Raw genomic sequence first — 15,585 nt, 5'->3', positions numbered from 1 at the left:
TCAGAAAAATAAATAAAATCTTAAAAAAATAAACAAATAAAATATAAGTTCCTCTCATGTATTCATTTTGTGAATTTTACACCGAACACATCTAGAGAAGTGAAACTTTTTAAATAAAAAGTGATTTGAAAACTCTACCAACAACTGATTTCCCTGTGGCTTTTCTCATTATTGCTGGTTTAGGGGATGATTATACAAATGATATATTTTAAACTTTCTTTATGGTAACATTACTACAACACACTATTATGCTAGCAACTTATTTAAATAAAAAGGTTACAAAGTATTTTCTGTATCAATGAAGATAATCTTTCCTCCTGAATAGCCACCTGCTCCTGGAAGCTGAGCTGTCACTAGGAAGCAATTAAAAAAATGAAATATTAATAGAAATGAATAAACTTTGCACAAGTAAATACATAAATTAACATAGGATTTATGTTGGTTGCAATTCTTTCGCCAATCTGGCAAAAAATCATGATCCTTTAGTTCCTAAACAGCATGTTATATTTTTATATTACTAACCAGTGGTAAAACCATAAGGATTCCATCAGCATGGTACTTCAACAAACAATGTCAATATCTCACAATTTTTAGTTTTCCTAAAGAATACAATTTATTACTTTCTTCCTATAAGAAACAATCACAAATATAATTTATGCTTTATAACTCATTTAAGTAACCTTTCAATTAATGCACGTCAAATTTTAAAGTGCATTTTTGTTATAAGTATTAGTAAATGACACTAAAGAATTTCTTTATATTAGGTTCATGTATTATTTCATTTATTTTTCAAAACAACCCTAAATTTGGCACTATCATTATTCCTCTTTTACTGATGGGGAAAATTAGAAAGGTGAAGCAACTTGGCCAAGGTCACACAGTTATTAATGGTAGAGCCAAAACTGGAGCTAGGTATTCTGATTCCAGAATCTGCTTCTTAACTGCGTGGCCATGCTCCTTCTGCTTAGGTCAAAGAAATGCAGAGTAACACCTTTGTACAGAAGGAGGTATTATGTTTATTTTGTTTTAGAAAAATTTATTTTTAAATCTTTCTGAAGGCCATCTTTACTTCATGGAAAGTTAGAGATTCTAGGTCTCAACTGATTTTGTGACATTCTTTTTTTTTTTAAGATTTTATTTATTTTTGACAGAGAGAGAGAGTGTGTACAAGCAGGGGAAGCAAGCAGGCAGAGGGAGAGGGAGAAGCAGGCTTCCTGCTGAGCAGGGAGCCCGACACGGGGCTCGATCCCAGGACCCTGGAATCATGACCTGAGCTGAAGGCAGACGCTTAACCGTCTGAGCCACCCAGGAGCCCAATTTTGTGACATTCTTGTCGATAGAATATAGGAAAGATGGAATGGGTAAAATGGAGACAGTGAGGGCCTCTCCCCACCATCAACGCTACACTCATATACCCATTCACTTCCTCCTTGTTTCCATTCAGGTGTTCAGAGTGTAGCAGATATAACATTACCTCAAGCATCACACATTCAAAGACTGGCTTTGGTATTTGTGTAACCATGGGCAGTTTAGTTTCCTTGCAAATTTCAGATCACATGAGATTATATAAAGTACCAAGTACAAAGTAAATTAGTAAGTGATTACTATGATTATTATTGTTACTGTGGTTGTTATGTATCCTTACCACAGAGGGTATGAGAGAGCTGGGTTTTTCCAGTACGAAATTCTGCGAAATATAGAAAAAACCAAAGCCACATAGTTAATTTCTAGATATTTTCATAAAGAATGAAATATAGTCTCAGAGTATGATTTTCTTTCCAACTGTCAAATCTTACACAAAAAGTACCACTGTGTCATGGATGGATCCTGCAATACAAATAACAGTAGTAAAAATAACTTTTTAAAGGTATCTGTTCACAGAACTGTCCTTTAGAAAAAATTTATTCAAACCAAGTTTTCCTTAGGATTAGTCATTGTGAGATAACAGAAAAGAGGACATGGAAGCTGCACACCTCTTCCCTCATACCTTTTCCTACTCATCTTTTCCCTCTAAATGTTCATCTGTATCCTTTGTCATATCCTTTAATAAACTGGTAAACATGAGTAAATGTTTTCCTGAGTTCTGTGAGCTGCCATAACAAATTAATCAAACCCAAGGAAGGGGACATTGGAATTTTGGACCTACAGCCAGTTGGTCAGAAGCACTGGTAATAACGTGGGCTTGTAACTGGCATCTGAAGGCAGGGGACAGGTACGGGGATTCTTATGGGACTGAGCCCTTATTTAGCCTGTGGAATCTGATGCTACCTCTGGGTAGAGAGTGTCAGAATTGACTTGAATTCTTGGATACCCTGCAGGTGTCCAAGAATTGCTTGTTGTTGTGGGGGGAAACGTCCATATATTTGGTGACCAGAAGTGTCAGAAGTGAAGTGTTTGTGTGAATAGTAAAAGAGACTCACAGGGAAAAAATATACAGTAGGAAAGAACTGGGTTTTCCTTATATGGGGAAAAAAATACTGAGCTTTTTCATCTCAGGCATATAAATGAAAGTTTAAGACCCTACTACAAGGAAGGAGAGCCTAGGGTTGTCCCATTGCACTGAGATCCTCAAAGGAAAGCTGAAGTAGTCTCTGGTGGCATGCCCTACCTCCCAACAAAAGCAAATTCTCTCTGGAGAAAAACTTCCCCACTCAACAGTTTAGGTCCAGTGAGCTCCCATAGATCAAAATCAGGCAATAAGCACACAAATATCAATAAGTACACAAGAGAGTAAGCCACTAAGTCTGACAGTCAACAGAAATAATAAAAACCAGATTTATTTCTCTATGTCAACAGAAACATCAACAACAACAACAACAAAACAGACTAGTTCCCTAAGGATTGCAGATACTAGATTTGCAAGGCACAGCATATAAAATAGGTATGAATGAACTGTTATGAAGAAAAACAGAGGGGTGCCTGGGTGGCTCAGTCGGTTGAGTGGCTGCCTTTGGCCCAGGTCATGATCTCAGGATCGTGGGATTGAGCCCTGCACTGGGTCGGGTTCCCTGCTCAGCGGGGAGCCTGGTTCTCCCTCTCCCTCTGCCACTCCCCCTACTTGTGCTCTCTCACTCTCTCTGTCAAATAAATAAATAAAATCTTAAAAAAAAAAAAGAAGAAGAAAAATAGAAGATAGAATCAGGGAAGAAAAAAATCTACTATGTTCATGGAACATGCATATCCTAGAAATCAGATTGGTCTCATTATCCAACTACCTTCTGAAGGAATGAGAAAAAGAAAATTCTCTCTTCTTCTATGGGACTCAGAGATAAAAAGATGACAAATGCCAACAGGACCTCTCTGTTAATGTTGGAATGTATTTTTTTTAAAGATTTTATTTATTTATTTATTTGACAGAGAAACACAGTGAGAGAGGGAACACAAGCAGGGGAAGTGGGAGAGGGAGAAGCAGGCTTCCCGTGGAGCAGGGAGCCCAATGCAGGGCTCGATCCCAGGATTCTGGGATCATGACCTGAGCCCAAGGCAGATGCTTAACGACTGAGCCACCCAGGCGCCCGTCGGAATGTATTTTAAGCCCAGACTGATCCTATGTTATAATTGAGATTTCAACATAAGTTTCAAAGTAGATATACAATGTACTATTGGTTGTTTTTTTTTATTATATATGTATGTGTGTACATATAATTTTTTTCATATAACAAAATATTAAGGTTCTACCTACCTCCAAAAGCTTCTGTGATTGCCATGCTTTCAATTCCACCTCCTAGCAACTTACTGGAAATAAAAAGTAAGCATTAGTAAAAGAAACAGAAATAGAGAGATCAAGAAAGGAGAAAGTGTACCATTTGTGTCATATCTATCTATCTATCTATCTATCTATCTATCTATCTATCTGCCACAAACAGGAATTCTTGGCAGAACAAATGACACTCTATCTCTTAAGACCACAGATTCTGCTGTATATGAGCAGGATGGATCAACAAAACAACATATAAGCCCTGTTGTCCTTGATCTTACTTCGGGGTACCAATAGGAAATGTGCTATATAGACTTAAGTCTCATTATTCTTTAGAACGGAATTGGAGCTTGAACAAATGGTCTTAGTTATTAACTGGGTTGTTCATATTGTGCTTGGGACTATGTTTCGAAAAGTCAACTGAATATACATTCAGTGTGAGAATAGACAATGAACAGTAATAGGTAAGTAAATAAGTAAAATATGTGGTATGTCAGATATTATTAAATGGTATGAATAAAAATTAGATCTAGAAAGGAGATAAGGAGTACAGAGGATGAAGGCAGGGACTTTTTTGTTGTTGTTTTGTTTTTTATTATTGGGAGTTTAAATATTTAAATAAAGTGACCAGAGAAACCTCATTGAGAAGTGGACATTTTAGCAAAGATCTGAAAGAGATGACAGCAAGCCATGTAGATATAGGAGGAAAATGTGTTCCAGGCAGAGGAAACGGTAAGTGCAAAGGCCCTGAGGCAGGAGTGTATCTGGCATGTTCTAAGAATAGCAAAGAAGTCAGTGTGGTTGGTGCATAGCAAACTGAGAAAAGAATAAAGGATGAGATTAGATTAGAGAGGATTTTGGCTTTTGCTCTGAGATGATGAGTCATTAGAATAGTTTTGGGCAGAGAAATGTCATTATCTGACCTAAGTTTGTTGTTGTTGTTTCTTTTTTTAAGAGATAGTGGGGGGAGGGGCAGAGGGAGAGAATCCCAAGCAGACTCCCCACTGAGCACGGAGCCTGAGAACAAGCTCAATCCCATGACCCAGAGATCATGACCTGGGCCAAAAACAAGAGTTGGATGCTCAACAAACTGAGCCACCCAGGGCCCCTGACCTAAGTCTTAAAGAGATCATTCTGGCTCCTGTGTGAAGAATAAACAGTAGGGGCAAGGTCTGAAAAAGAGAGAAGCTAAAAGTTATTATAATACTCCAGAGGAGATGTTAACAGGTACTTTAAACGAGTAAGGTAACAGTGGAGGAAGTGGTGGAGAATTAATTGAATTATTTCCTCTTTTTTTTTCTAAACACACATATATACACACATAGGAAAAATATATAAACATTATAGTGGAAAGTTTCAAACATAAACTAAAGTGGACAAAAACAGTATTAATAATGAGCCATCATGTACCTCTCACTTAGCTTCAACAATTATCAACTATGAACTCATGGTCAATTTTTTTCATATAAACCTCCAACTACTTCCCTCCCTTTTCATATTATTTTAAGCAGATACTGGACAACATATCACTTCATCCTGAATATTTCAATAGGTATCTCTAAAAGATGAATACTCTTATTTTAAAGATAATCATATTATCATTATTACCTAAAAAAGTAGTAATTCCTTAATATCAACTATATAGTAAGTGTTCAATTTTCTGTCTCATATATATCTTATTTTTAATACTGTGCTTGAACCAGGATCCAAATAAAATCCACATATTGGGGATTAGGTAATATGTCTTTTTTAAATCTCTTTTAATCTCTAGGTCAACACCGACTTCATCTGTTTTTTGATTCCTTGTAATTTATTTGTTGAAGAAATTGAGTGGTTTGTTGTTGAAGGTAGAGCAGACAGGATTCCTTAATGAGTAAGAGTTAGGGTGTGAGAGGAAAAAAAACAAAGTGCCAAGATGACACCAAGGTTTTAGTTCTGAGGATCAGAAAAGAGGCAGATCTGAGATGAGGGAGGCTTTGGGAGGTGCAGATCTGGGACAGATAACAGAAGTTTGGATTTGGACCTATGAAGTCTGAACTGCCTGGCAGACATCCAATTGGATGCAATATTTGACTATGAAAGCCTTTTTTCTTGGAATATCTTGTGAGGACAGGGTTTTGAGGACTATTTTGTGGAAATACTGCTTTTGTTCAAATTGCTCTTGGCCACTCATCTAACCTACAACTAGTAATTCTGACTAGTAAGGTAGGGGGGGAAAAAAACCACAATTTAGACAACTTGCATTAGGAAGATGATAACTGGGGCGCCTGGGTGGCTCAGTCGGTTAAGCGACTGCCTTCAGCTCAGGTCATGATCCCAGGGTCCTGGGATCGAGCCCCACATCGGGCTCCCTGCTCTGCAGGGAGCCTGCTTCTCCCTTACCCACTCCCCCTGCTTGTGTTCCTGCTGTCGCTATCTCTCTCTGCGTCAAATAAATAAATAAAATCTTTAAAAAAAAAAAAAAAAGGAAGATGATAACTATGTCTCAGGAATCATGAGAGAGTAAATAAAAAGGGAAGTTAAAGCTGCTGATACTAAAGAGCAAAAAAACCACTGGATTATTTCTCCTAAAATATTCAACTTAAATGACTGATTTTTAAGTAAAGCCAAAAGTGAAATGGAATTTCCTTTATCAACATGAAGAAAAGGAAATGAAAAGTTAAACTGATTTTCAAGATGGTTTTTAAAATACAGGCTGATTCAGAAACGACTTATATTTTGGGTCTGAATTTTTTGTAACAAATTTAATCCTGCTTCTACAAATCATCTGGAATTTGTTTGCTTCAGTAGACTTTCAGAAAGAAAAAAAAAACTACTACTTCAGAAAAAGAAGCTATCTCTAACAAACTCAAGAAAAGAGATACAATATTCCCAAGATTGTGTCTAGTGGTTGTAAAAAATATGAGATACACACTCAAATTCCTGGCTCCCAGTGGTGATATGGAAAACCATCTTTCTCTTCTCACTATACTCAAAGGCAGTCAAGAATCCTGGTTCCTACAGAAAGACAAAAGGAAAGGTTCAAAGGGGTATAAGATGATGGTTTTATTTCAAATGCTGCCCCAAACTCTCTATTTGATAATTAGGGTCATCATTTGATATGAGCTACAGTTCATTTGTCTTTGAAGACAGCACGAGATCATGGTTAAGAAAACAGGCTCTGGAGCTACCCTATTTAGGTTCAAAATAAGTCTGTAATCTACTTATTAGTTGTATGATTTGGGGTAAACTACTTAATCTTGATGTACTTCAATTTCCTCTTTTGGGTCAAATCAGGATAAGAATAGTGTCTCTCTCATAGGGTAGCTGTAAAGTTTAAATGAGGTATATTTATGGCATAAAGCAAAATGGTATTTTACCAAATGATTCCATTGATTTCATTGAACAGCATCATTTTCCCCTAGCTCTGGAAGTTTCAAGGAGCACAGAAATTCCAATGTTTACTATTCATGAGACAATGTATTGCAATGGTAGAAATACTACTTATTTGACAAATCAATGAGCTATAGCTGATGCAGTAGTATAACTAGTGAGAACAAGCCCTGATGTGCTCTAATGACATGGTCTAATGTATTTCCCTTTAAAAAAAAAAAAGATTTTATTTATTTGAGATAGAAAGAGAGAGCGCATGAGCACGAACAGTGGGGAGGGACAGAGGAATAGGGAGAAGCAGGCTCTCTACTGAGCAGGGAGCCCGAGATGGGACTCAATTCCAGGACCCTGGGATCATGACCTGAGCCAAAGGCAGATGTTTAACCAACTGAACCACCCGGGTACCCCTAATGTATTTCCCTTTTTGTTTTAAACTATCACAGTGGTTCTCAAACTTTGGAGAACTTGACAGGGGGTTAAGAAAGCCCAGGGGGGGCACATGGGTGGCTTAGTCGGTTGAGTGACTCTTGATTTTGGCTCAGGTCATGATCTCAGGGTTGTGGGATCAAGCCCCACGTGGGGCTCCACACTGGGCTTGGAGCCTACTTGGGACTCTCTCCCTCTTCCTTTGCCCCTCCCCCATCCTCTAAAATAAATAAATAAATAAATAAATAAAATGTTTGAATTCGGAACTCTTAAAAAAAAAGAAAGAAAGAAACAACCCAGGCCCTATCCTATTTCAATGAGTCTGGGCCTGTGTGCTCTTTATTAGCCAGTCCAGGTCATTCTGATACACACCAATGTTTGGAACCACTGTACTATGAAGTTAACCTCTTTCTCTTTCTCTCTCCCCCTCCATCCATCCCTCCCTCTCTCTCTCTCTCAATCTCTTTCTAAGAATAAACAGCTTTAGTTAAGAAAGGATGCAGACTCTGGGTATAGTAGTGGCTGCTTGAGAAGGAGAGGGATTCTTTTCTTTGATAATGGGATTTAGTTTGCAAAGAAAATAAGACCAACACCTATGAGCTATAAATTGGCAGTTTTGCAAACTCTGGGTACTGCTCTAGGGCAATTGTGGATTTGGTCTGTGAGTATATTGCCTGAGTTTACTCAGAAGTTAGAGCAACTGAGCTGGGTTCAGAGCAGTTCAGCTAGGTCCTCTCCAAGTTCAGGACCATACTGCCAATGTCATCACTGCCACACCTCAACTGCCTCTGGGGAAGGAAATCAAATGGCTGTCAGTGAAGAGAGCTTCTAGGACTTGCTGGGAATGAGACCCTTACATACATATGTAGACATGGAGAGACTTGTTCTGCAAAGAGAGAGACTTGGTGCCTATCATTCTGCACATTACTGTTGCCAGAGCTAGTGCCTCCATTGGCCCCCAAAAGTTTAACACAAAAGCTTGAGTCAAAGGCATATGTTTTTGCTTGGAGCCTCTCAGCTGTATGGGCCACTCATAGTCTGTGGGCCAGCTACAAGGTGCGAGTTCAGCTCAGCTGTAGCTCATCTGCCTCAGTGAGCATATTCTTTGTCATATTTATCTCCACGGTACACATGTAGACCCACACCGTTAGTTTATTTCTAACCCAATGGTCTCTTACCAACTGGCCTATACCAGGAGAGGGCAACTTCTTTGGTGCTGAGGGCTTCGCAGCAACCAAAGATATTATATTTGAGGAGACAAAGCAAAAATAAGGAGGAGTCAAAGCAGAGAAACAGACAGGGAGAAAAATTAATATAAAAGAAGACCAAAAAAAAGTTTTGGTAAAAATAATTACCTTAATAGTATTCAAGTCTCTTAACACCTGTCTCAATCTATGAGAAATTAATTGTTGTTGCTTTGAAACTGAAGTGATAAAAAGTTAACATGAGGATTATAACAGATTGTGATCTATAGAAATTCAGAGTTCCCACAGTAGTTTCTGGTGTTCATGACAAGTTTCTAGCACTCAATGAGAAAGGCTATAGAGACTCATAGGGCCCTTCTAAGCTAAAATAACAAAGAATTGATTTTGCTTACAATAAGTTTGTTGGCTGCCTCTTTAATCTTGTCCACTTTTGCTTCTGAGAGCCCTTTGACATTGCATAGTGCTCTTCTTGTTGTCATTTGTATCCCTTTGATGGTACAGATTCCTACTGACTTCAGTTTCTTAATGTCAGCCACATTCTGTAAATAAAAGAATGGGTGCAGCAGATTTGATAAAATGCCAGCCTGCAAGGCTCCCATACTATGTCATGTGCTTTTGTGTCCATCTCCTTCCACCACGATGCCAATTTTATACAAGCAGCCAGGTGGAACCCACCCACCATGTAGCCAAATGTTCTGGAAATATCTGAGTAGAACACACCCAGCACGCTGCCAAATGTTCTGGCTGTGCCCTGATTTCCCAAGAATGTTAGTGAGACCATGGCAATGTAACAAGGAATTCAAAAGAAAAGTCTGTTGGTGGAAAAGCTAGCAAATTTATCACACGTTCACCCCCTCAGTTCATCTCTTTCCTTCTAGAGAGCTTCATTATGAATATGTTCTTTTAAAATTAAATTTTTTTCCCTCTACCCTTGGGGAATGCAAATAACTACATCACCAAAGGACCAGGATTTTCTCTTGCTCCTATTTTCTAAATCCAGCTGAAAGAGATTAAATGTGAGGACTTCAAGAGATAATGTCAGAGAAGTTTTACTACCAGTGAACTGCTGGTGAAATTCATCTACTTACTCAAAGTCCAATATCAGTCAACATCATTTACTCTAATCACCTGCCACAGAACTGAATTTTCTCTTGATGAAGACAGAGGTAGGTAGCTCTGGATACCTCCAGTTGGACCAGTGGTTCTTGACTAGGGGCAGTTTTGCCCCCTTAGGACACTTGACAATGTCTGGAGAAATTTTTGGTTGTCATAACTAAGAGGGGTGCTACTGGCATATAATAAATGGTCAGGAGCCAGGGATGCTGCTAAACACCCTACAAATCCACAGGACAGCCCCCCGCAACTAAGAATTACCCAGCCCCAAATGTCAATAGGGTCAAGGCTGAGGAACCCTGAACTGAACAATTTCATACTGAAAAATTACTTACATTGAAAATTGAAAAAATACTTACAATTCCATGTTTTTGTAACAGGTCAATGTCTTGAAACAAAGATTCCTGAAGGAGATGGAACAGAAAAAAATGGAGCTTTGATTCTTCATATCCAATTGTATCATATCTTTTATTTTTTTCACTTTAAATTTTTTATTGTTATGTTAATCACCATACATTACATCACTAGTTTTTGATGTAGTGTTCCATGATTCATTGTTTGTGCATAATACCCAGTGCTCCACACAGAACGTGCCCTCTTTAATACCCATCACCAGGCTAACCCATCCCCCTACCCTGTATCATATCTTTTAAAGAGTTAATTCAATATTATAAGTCACTCCAAAATGCCTCAAATTCCACTTCTCTAGACAGATCGAGTTATGATCAATAAAGTTTTTTCAAAAACATTGTTACATACTTAGAAGACGCACCAACACTGAAAGGGCTGGGAAGCCCAACATTTTTGTCATGTCCTGTCCAGATTTTTAAGACCTTAACCCAAAGGAGTGGAACAACATTTAATCTTTTAAAAAAATATGTTTTCTCAACTTTCTGCCCCACCAGACTTTGAACTCTTTCCTCTGCTATTCGGTACCAGCATGCATTGATACCATTATGGCTGCACCAGTTGTTAGGTTATTAAAATACTTTCATGCTAGTTGCTAAGTAGCTAATCTTAGCACCCCTTGCCAAACAAGTTGTTACATATTTGTAATATTGCCTCTCTCTAAAACTATGCTTTCTTTCCATTCTCAGTTTCTAAAAATAATAGCAAACAGAGAAGGAACTTCATTTTTGTGGAATGACTGAACGTCTACCCATATTTCAACATTCTAGCCATACCTCTTCATCTTGGAATCCTGGTTCTTCCAGCACAACTTGATCCTCCTTCATCTTGAAAGGTGAGCAGCAGAAAAATAATCACTTCTGGGAAAATAAGAAATATTATTTAAGAAGTATAGATCATATAGTACAAAACCCTTTGCCCAGAGACTTCCTTGAGCAATTAGAGAAACATTTAGTTTAGAATGACTGAGCCGGCCTATCTTCTTTTTGCTGGGCACGTGACATTATTTCTTTCATGGGTGTATGTACGTGAGGGTGGGGGACTTTGTTTCCACTCCTTTTCCTGAAAATTGGTTACCTTTTCTCATCTTTTGATTTCCTATAGCACAGATATCATGACTGTCTGGCTAATATCCTTTCTGTTTTCTTGGAATGCTATTTAGCATTGCGTGTTGCAGTTTAACCTTTCAGGTTTATGTTAACAACACCTCACGAATTTTGACGTCATGTCATTCTTCCTGCATCTTCCCTGGCTCCTAGAACTTAGTCTACCCTCAATCAATAGATTTCATTTTTCTCATATATGATGAATGCCTTCCTGCTTCCTAATTATGAATGGGCTCTCTTGCAACATATCTTTGTTTCATAAAACATTAGATCTATTTTGTTTTATAATATTTACTAGTCTCTAATTTTTTTTAAGATTTAAAAGTTATGGTAGATACCCAATATTATGGTAACATGAGGGCCAATAAGCAGATAAATGGAGCCTTTAACACTCTAGTAGTTGTTTTAAGATCTCCGGAATCTACGAGGCATGACTGTAGAATAAAATGTGGTCCAAGTTATCAGTTTTCTTGGTTTATTGAATTTTCTTGCTTCCTACCAAAGTCGTGGTTGGGGCCTGGCAGAAGGGAACTAACGTAGAGGTATGATTGCTATCACCTAATTCCGCTAAACAGCAAAATATCTGAGGCAAAGAGGAGACAATGTGAATGGGATCTTCGGGAATATTGTACCCCAGACAGGTAATCATATATAGGACTACCCCAAATTCTGCATTGACTGTTCTCATTGAAGAAAAAAATCGTTCATTTCTTCTCGCCTTGATAAAAAGAAAGATAGCCATGGACGGATGGAAGAGCTGGATCCTAAAGTAGGCTCCCTGACACCTCGCTTTCAGGGGTCGTCGCGGGGGAGCCTGGTCCACGTCCCACGCGCCGCCATGGGCATTTTCGGACACCCAGTTCCCTCCTAACGAGGCCGAGGAGGCCGCATGAAGACTTAGGTCCGCCTTGCTTTAAAACAACGCTGCTGGAAATCCCTCGGGATCACTGAGATTTCCTCCCGGGGGTGGGGACAGAACGCATAAAGTCACTAGCCCAGGGCCCAGCGACGACCACCAAGCACCACCAAAGAAAAGAACCCTTGGGTTTCCCCTCACATTCTTTTTTTTTTTCCCCTCACATTCTTCACACGCTTGCCCTTTTTGCCACAAACCCCGCTCGCACCCACAGTCCCCCCGAGGTTTTCAAGGTGACTCCCTTCCGCCCCCCGCCCGGGGTTTCCCGTCCTCAGGGATTCTGACTCCGAACCAGAACGCTGAGACGGGCAGCCCTCGCATCACTGACCAGGAGGTTTGGCGCCAACGGACGAGAGCTTGGGCGCCTGTCCTGCGTGGACTGGGCCGGGCAATGGCCGAGGGGGCGTGTCCACAGGGGGCGGGGCGGAGAGTGAGGGGGCGTGTCCACAGGTGGGTGCAGGACAGGGTGGGGCTGAGACTGAGACCCGGCGGAGAACGAGAGGGCGGGCCCACATTGGGCGGGGCGGGGCCCATGTGGGCGGGGTCCGGGTGGGTAGGCATGGGGGAGGAGGAGCTAGGAGCAGAGTCTCCACGAACCTCGCGCGATGGCTCGCTGGGGTGAGGGAGGGACTCTGAGGCGGAGGAAGTGTCCTGAGGAGAGGGGCTGTGATACAAGGGGAGGCTGGGGGCCTCCCTTGAGCTGAGGGAGATGCTGAAGTCGGGGAGAAGACTCCAAGGTGGGGGCACGGAGGAGACGCGTGGAAATCAGGGGGCACTGAGGTGGGTGCTGAGGGGAAGACAGGCTGCTGTGAGAAAGAAGGCCCTAAGGTGGGGGTTGTTCCGAAAGGGAGAGAGGCCGCCGGGAAAGGGTCACGAGGTGGAAAACCAAGGCGGGGAGGGGTGCTCAGTGGAGGTGGCTGACGTGGCGGCAGGTGCTGCGCAAAATGCTTATCTTGTTCGGGACCCTCGGGTCAGGAGGTCGAATATGGATCTTCAGTAACACCTCAGCGTTCCTAGTTTCTCTCCCTTCTCTGTGCCTCTCATACCATCCGCGGCTCTCTAGTCTGTGTGAGGCACCCAGGGCCCATTCAGGATGGAGAGTAATTTTTCTGCGTCTTAACTTGAAATTTTAAATAGACAACAGAAGCCAAACATATTTTGGTCCAGCTTTTAAATAGAAATTTGGGGCCCGCCTTCTTGCCAGCACAGCCGTCTCTGGCAGCGTCATCTTGCTCGCCTTAAATGGAGACTGACTGTTGATGAGAGTCGTGAAACATTTGAAAGAGCATCTGTTGAGGTGGAGGCTATGATGAGTATCTGTGCAAACAGTTCTTTGAGTTCAAGACCTAGTACAGGACGACCCTTTTTCTTCAGTGTGTGAATCATTTTGCTGGAATAAATAGCAAAAAAAAAAAAAAAAAAAAAAAAAAATCCCACAATAGCAGTTGGCATTTTGTAGGACAGTTTCCCCCCAGAGTGGATTGTTTAAAAAGCCAACAAATATCTGCTGTAGCTCCTTCAAAATCTTATTTTCCAGAAGCATAGCCTCTCCTTTAAGTTTAAATGGAAATCAGTGCCCAGTCTGGGGATGAACTGCATAGAGATGATAGGCCTTCCCGTTGAGACCTCACCTAAAATAACTGTAGTAACTTCTTTTTTTTTTTTTCTCCCAAAGATTTTATTTATCCGACAGAGAGAGAGACACAGTGAGAGAGGGAACACAAGCAGAGGGAGTGGGAGAGGGAGAAGCAGGCTCCCCGCTGATCCCAGGATCCTGGAATCTTGACCTGAGCCGAAGGCAGATGCTTAACGACTGAGCCACTCAGGCGCCCCATGTAGTAACTTCTGAGCAACTTGTTAGGTGAGGACATGAAGTGTATGGAAGAGCTGCTAAGAGCACAGCAAGACGATTTAGGGAAATATAACATATGTAGTTTGGTGTAGTGACAGCTGGGAGAGAGAAATGTTCATAATATTTGAAGGTTGTGTGCACTACACTTAAAGAAACAGAAAATGAGCTTGGTAACGACAAATTCATAAAATGAGGATAAAAATTGTGTTTGGATATGATATTGATGGTTATGTGCAACTTAAAAAAATTTTTTTAAACCAAAAACTGGGGGCAGTTAAGAAGTATACTTGAAGACTTTTCCACTCAAATCAGGACCAAAAAAAAAGGACTAGCCTTTCATATCATATAAAAATTCTGAATATGATGACGGTGGTATTTCAAATCAGTGGGGAAATGATGAATTCAGTAAATGGTGTTGGAACAACTAGGTAGCCATCTGGAAGAAAAATAAAATTGGAACCATACTTCACACCTTATACCAAGATAAATTCCAGATGGATCAAGAGATTAAATCTGAATGTAATAATAAAAGTGCTAGAAGACAACAATTTTTCATTATCCCAGAATAAGAAAAATCTTTTTAAATATGACACAAAACTCAGAAGCCATAAAAGACTTATAAAAACGACTACATTAAAAAAAAAAACTGTGTTGCAAAATGCTAACTTTCCTATTTTAGATAAGAGTATGGGGAGCCAGAGCTTTTATATCAAGTAGTAACTAATTTAGTAATTATGTCGAATAGCTTTCCCAATTTCTCAAATCCTTCGGTGAGTCCACAAATTCTCTACAAAATTTTAAAAAATTGTGTCATTTTTATGGTATTTTAAAAACAACAACAAAACCAGGCAGTGGGATTACCTGAATTTTAAACCATTACACTTTACTGCCCCTCTGTGGACAGCCACCTTATAATCAAGTAAAGGCATATGATCCCAACTGTCTGCAGTTGGGTTTCCTCAAACTGGTGCCTGTGGATACATATTCTTGGAGTTTCAAGAGCTCAGAAATGAAAAATGCTTTAGTAGAGAACTTAAGAATGAAAGATCATTGGGTGCCTGGGTGGCTCAGTCGTTAAGCGTCTGCCTTTGGCTCAGGTCATGATCCCAGGGTCCTAGGATAGAGCCCCACATCGGGCTCCCTGCACAGCAGGAAGCCTGCTTCTCCCTCTCCTACTCCCCCTGTTTGTTTTCCCTCTCTCGCTGTGTCTCTCTCTGTCAAATAAATGAAATCTTAAAAAAAAAAAATGAAAGATCATCACACAAAAAAGAATTTCACTAGGTGTCTCCCCTTAAACATTTAATTCATTCAAAAGATGTTTACTGAATCCCTACTATTTGTCAGACACTGTGCTAGGTGTTAGGTACTAGGGATTCAACAACCAACAAGATACAAACCCTAATGGGGGCTATAGATTGGTATGTATATAGGCAATTGCAGTCACACACACACACACACACACACACACACACACACACACACACACACAC

At 40.1% G+C, this 15,585-nt stretch overlaps 1 protein-coding gene across 6 annotated transcripts in view; it reads right to left on the bottom strand.

The window, feature by feature from the left end:
• Positions 1-12,633, bottom strand: part of DMC1 (DNA meiotic recombinase 1) — a 39,918-nt gene extending 27,285 nt beyond the window's left edge. For 4 of the 6 annotated variants that reach the window (XR_012375344.1, XM_025881759.2, XM_073882830.1 and 1 more), the window contains exons 1-8: positions 12,572-12,633; positions 10,998-11,081; positions 10,173-10,217; positions 9,093-9,239; positions 6,612-6,694; positions 3,683-3,735; positions 1,646-1,687; positions 281-353 (exon numbers count right to left, since the gene is read on the bottom strand). Coding sequence is in view for 5 of the 6 variants with exons in the window: in XM_025881759.2 (XP_025737544.1) it covers positions 281-353; positions 1,646-1,687; positions 3,683-3,735; positions 6,612-6,694; positions 9,093-9,239; positions 10,173-10,217; positions 10,998-11,048 (494 nt within the window). In the remaining variant the exon portion in view is untranslated. The remainder of the gene's footprint in view (positions 1-280; positions 354-1,645; positions 1,688-3,682; positions 3,736-6,611; positions 6,695-9,092; positions 9,240-10,172; positions 10,218-10,997; positions 11,082-12,571) is intronic. The other 2 variants (XM_073882831.1, XM_073882833.1) reach the window with 2 other exon arrangements.
• Positions 12,634-15,585: the final 2,952 nt, after the last annotated feature.

The sequence above is a fragment of the Callorhinus ursinus genome, unplaced genomic scaffold (assembly GCF_003265705.2).
Source record: "Callorhinus ursinus isolate GAN/ISIS: 27379988/994484 unplaced genomic scaffold, GSC_fseal_2.0 scaffold48, whole genome shotgun sequence".
In the NCBI taxonomy this organism is placed as follows: Eukaryota; Metazoa; Chordata; class Mammalia; order Carnivora; family Otariidae; genus Callorhinus; species Callorhinus ursinus.
This window is presented reverse-complemented; position numbering and strand designations above follow the sequence as displayed.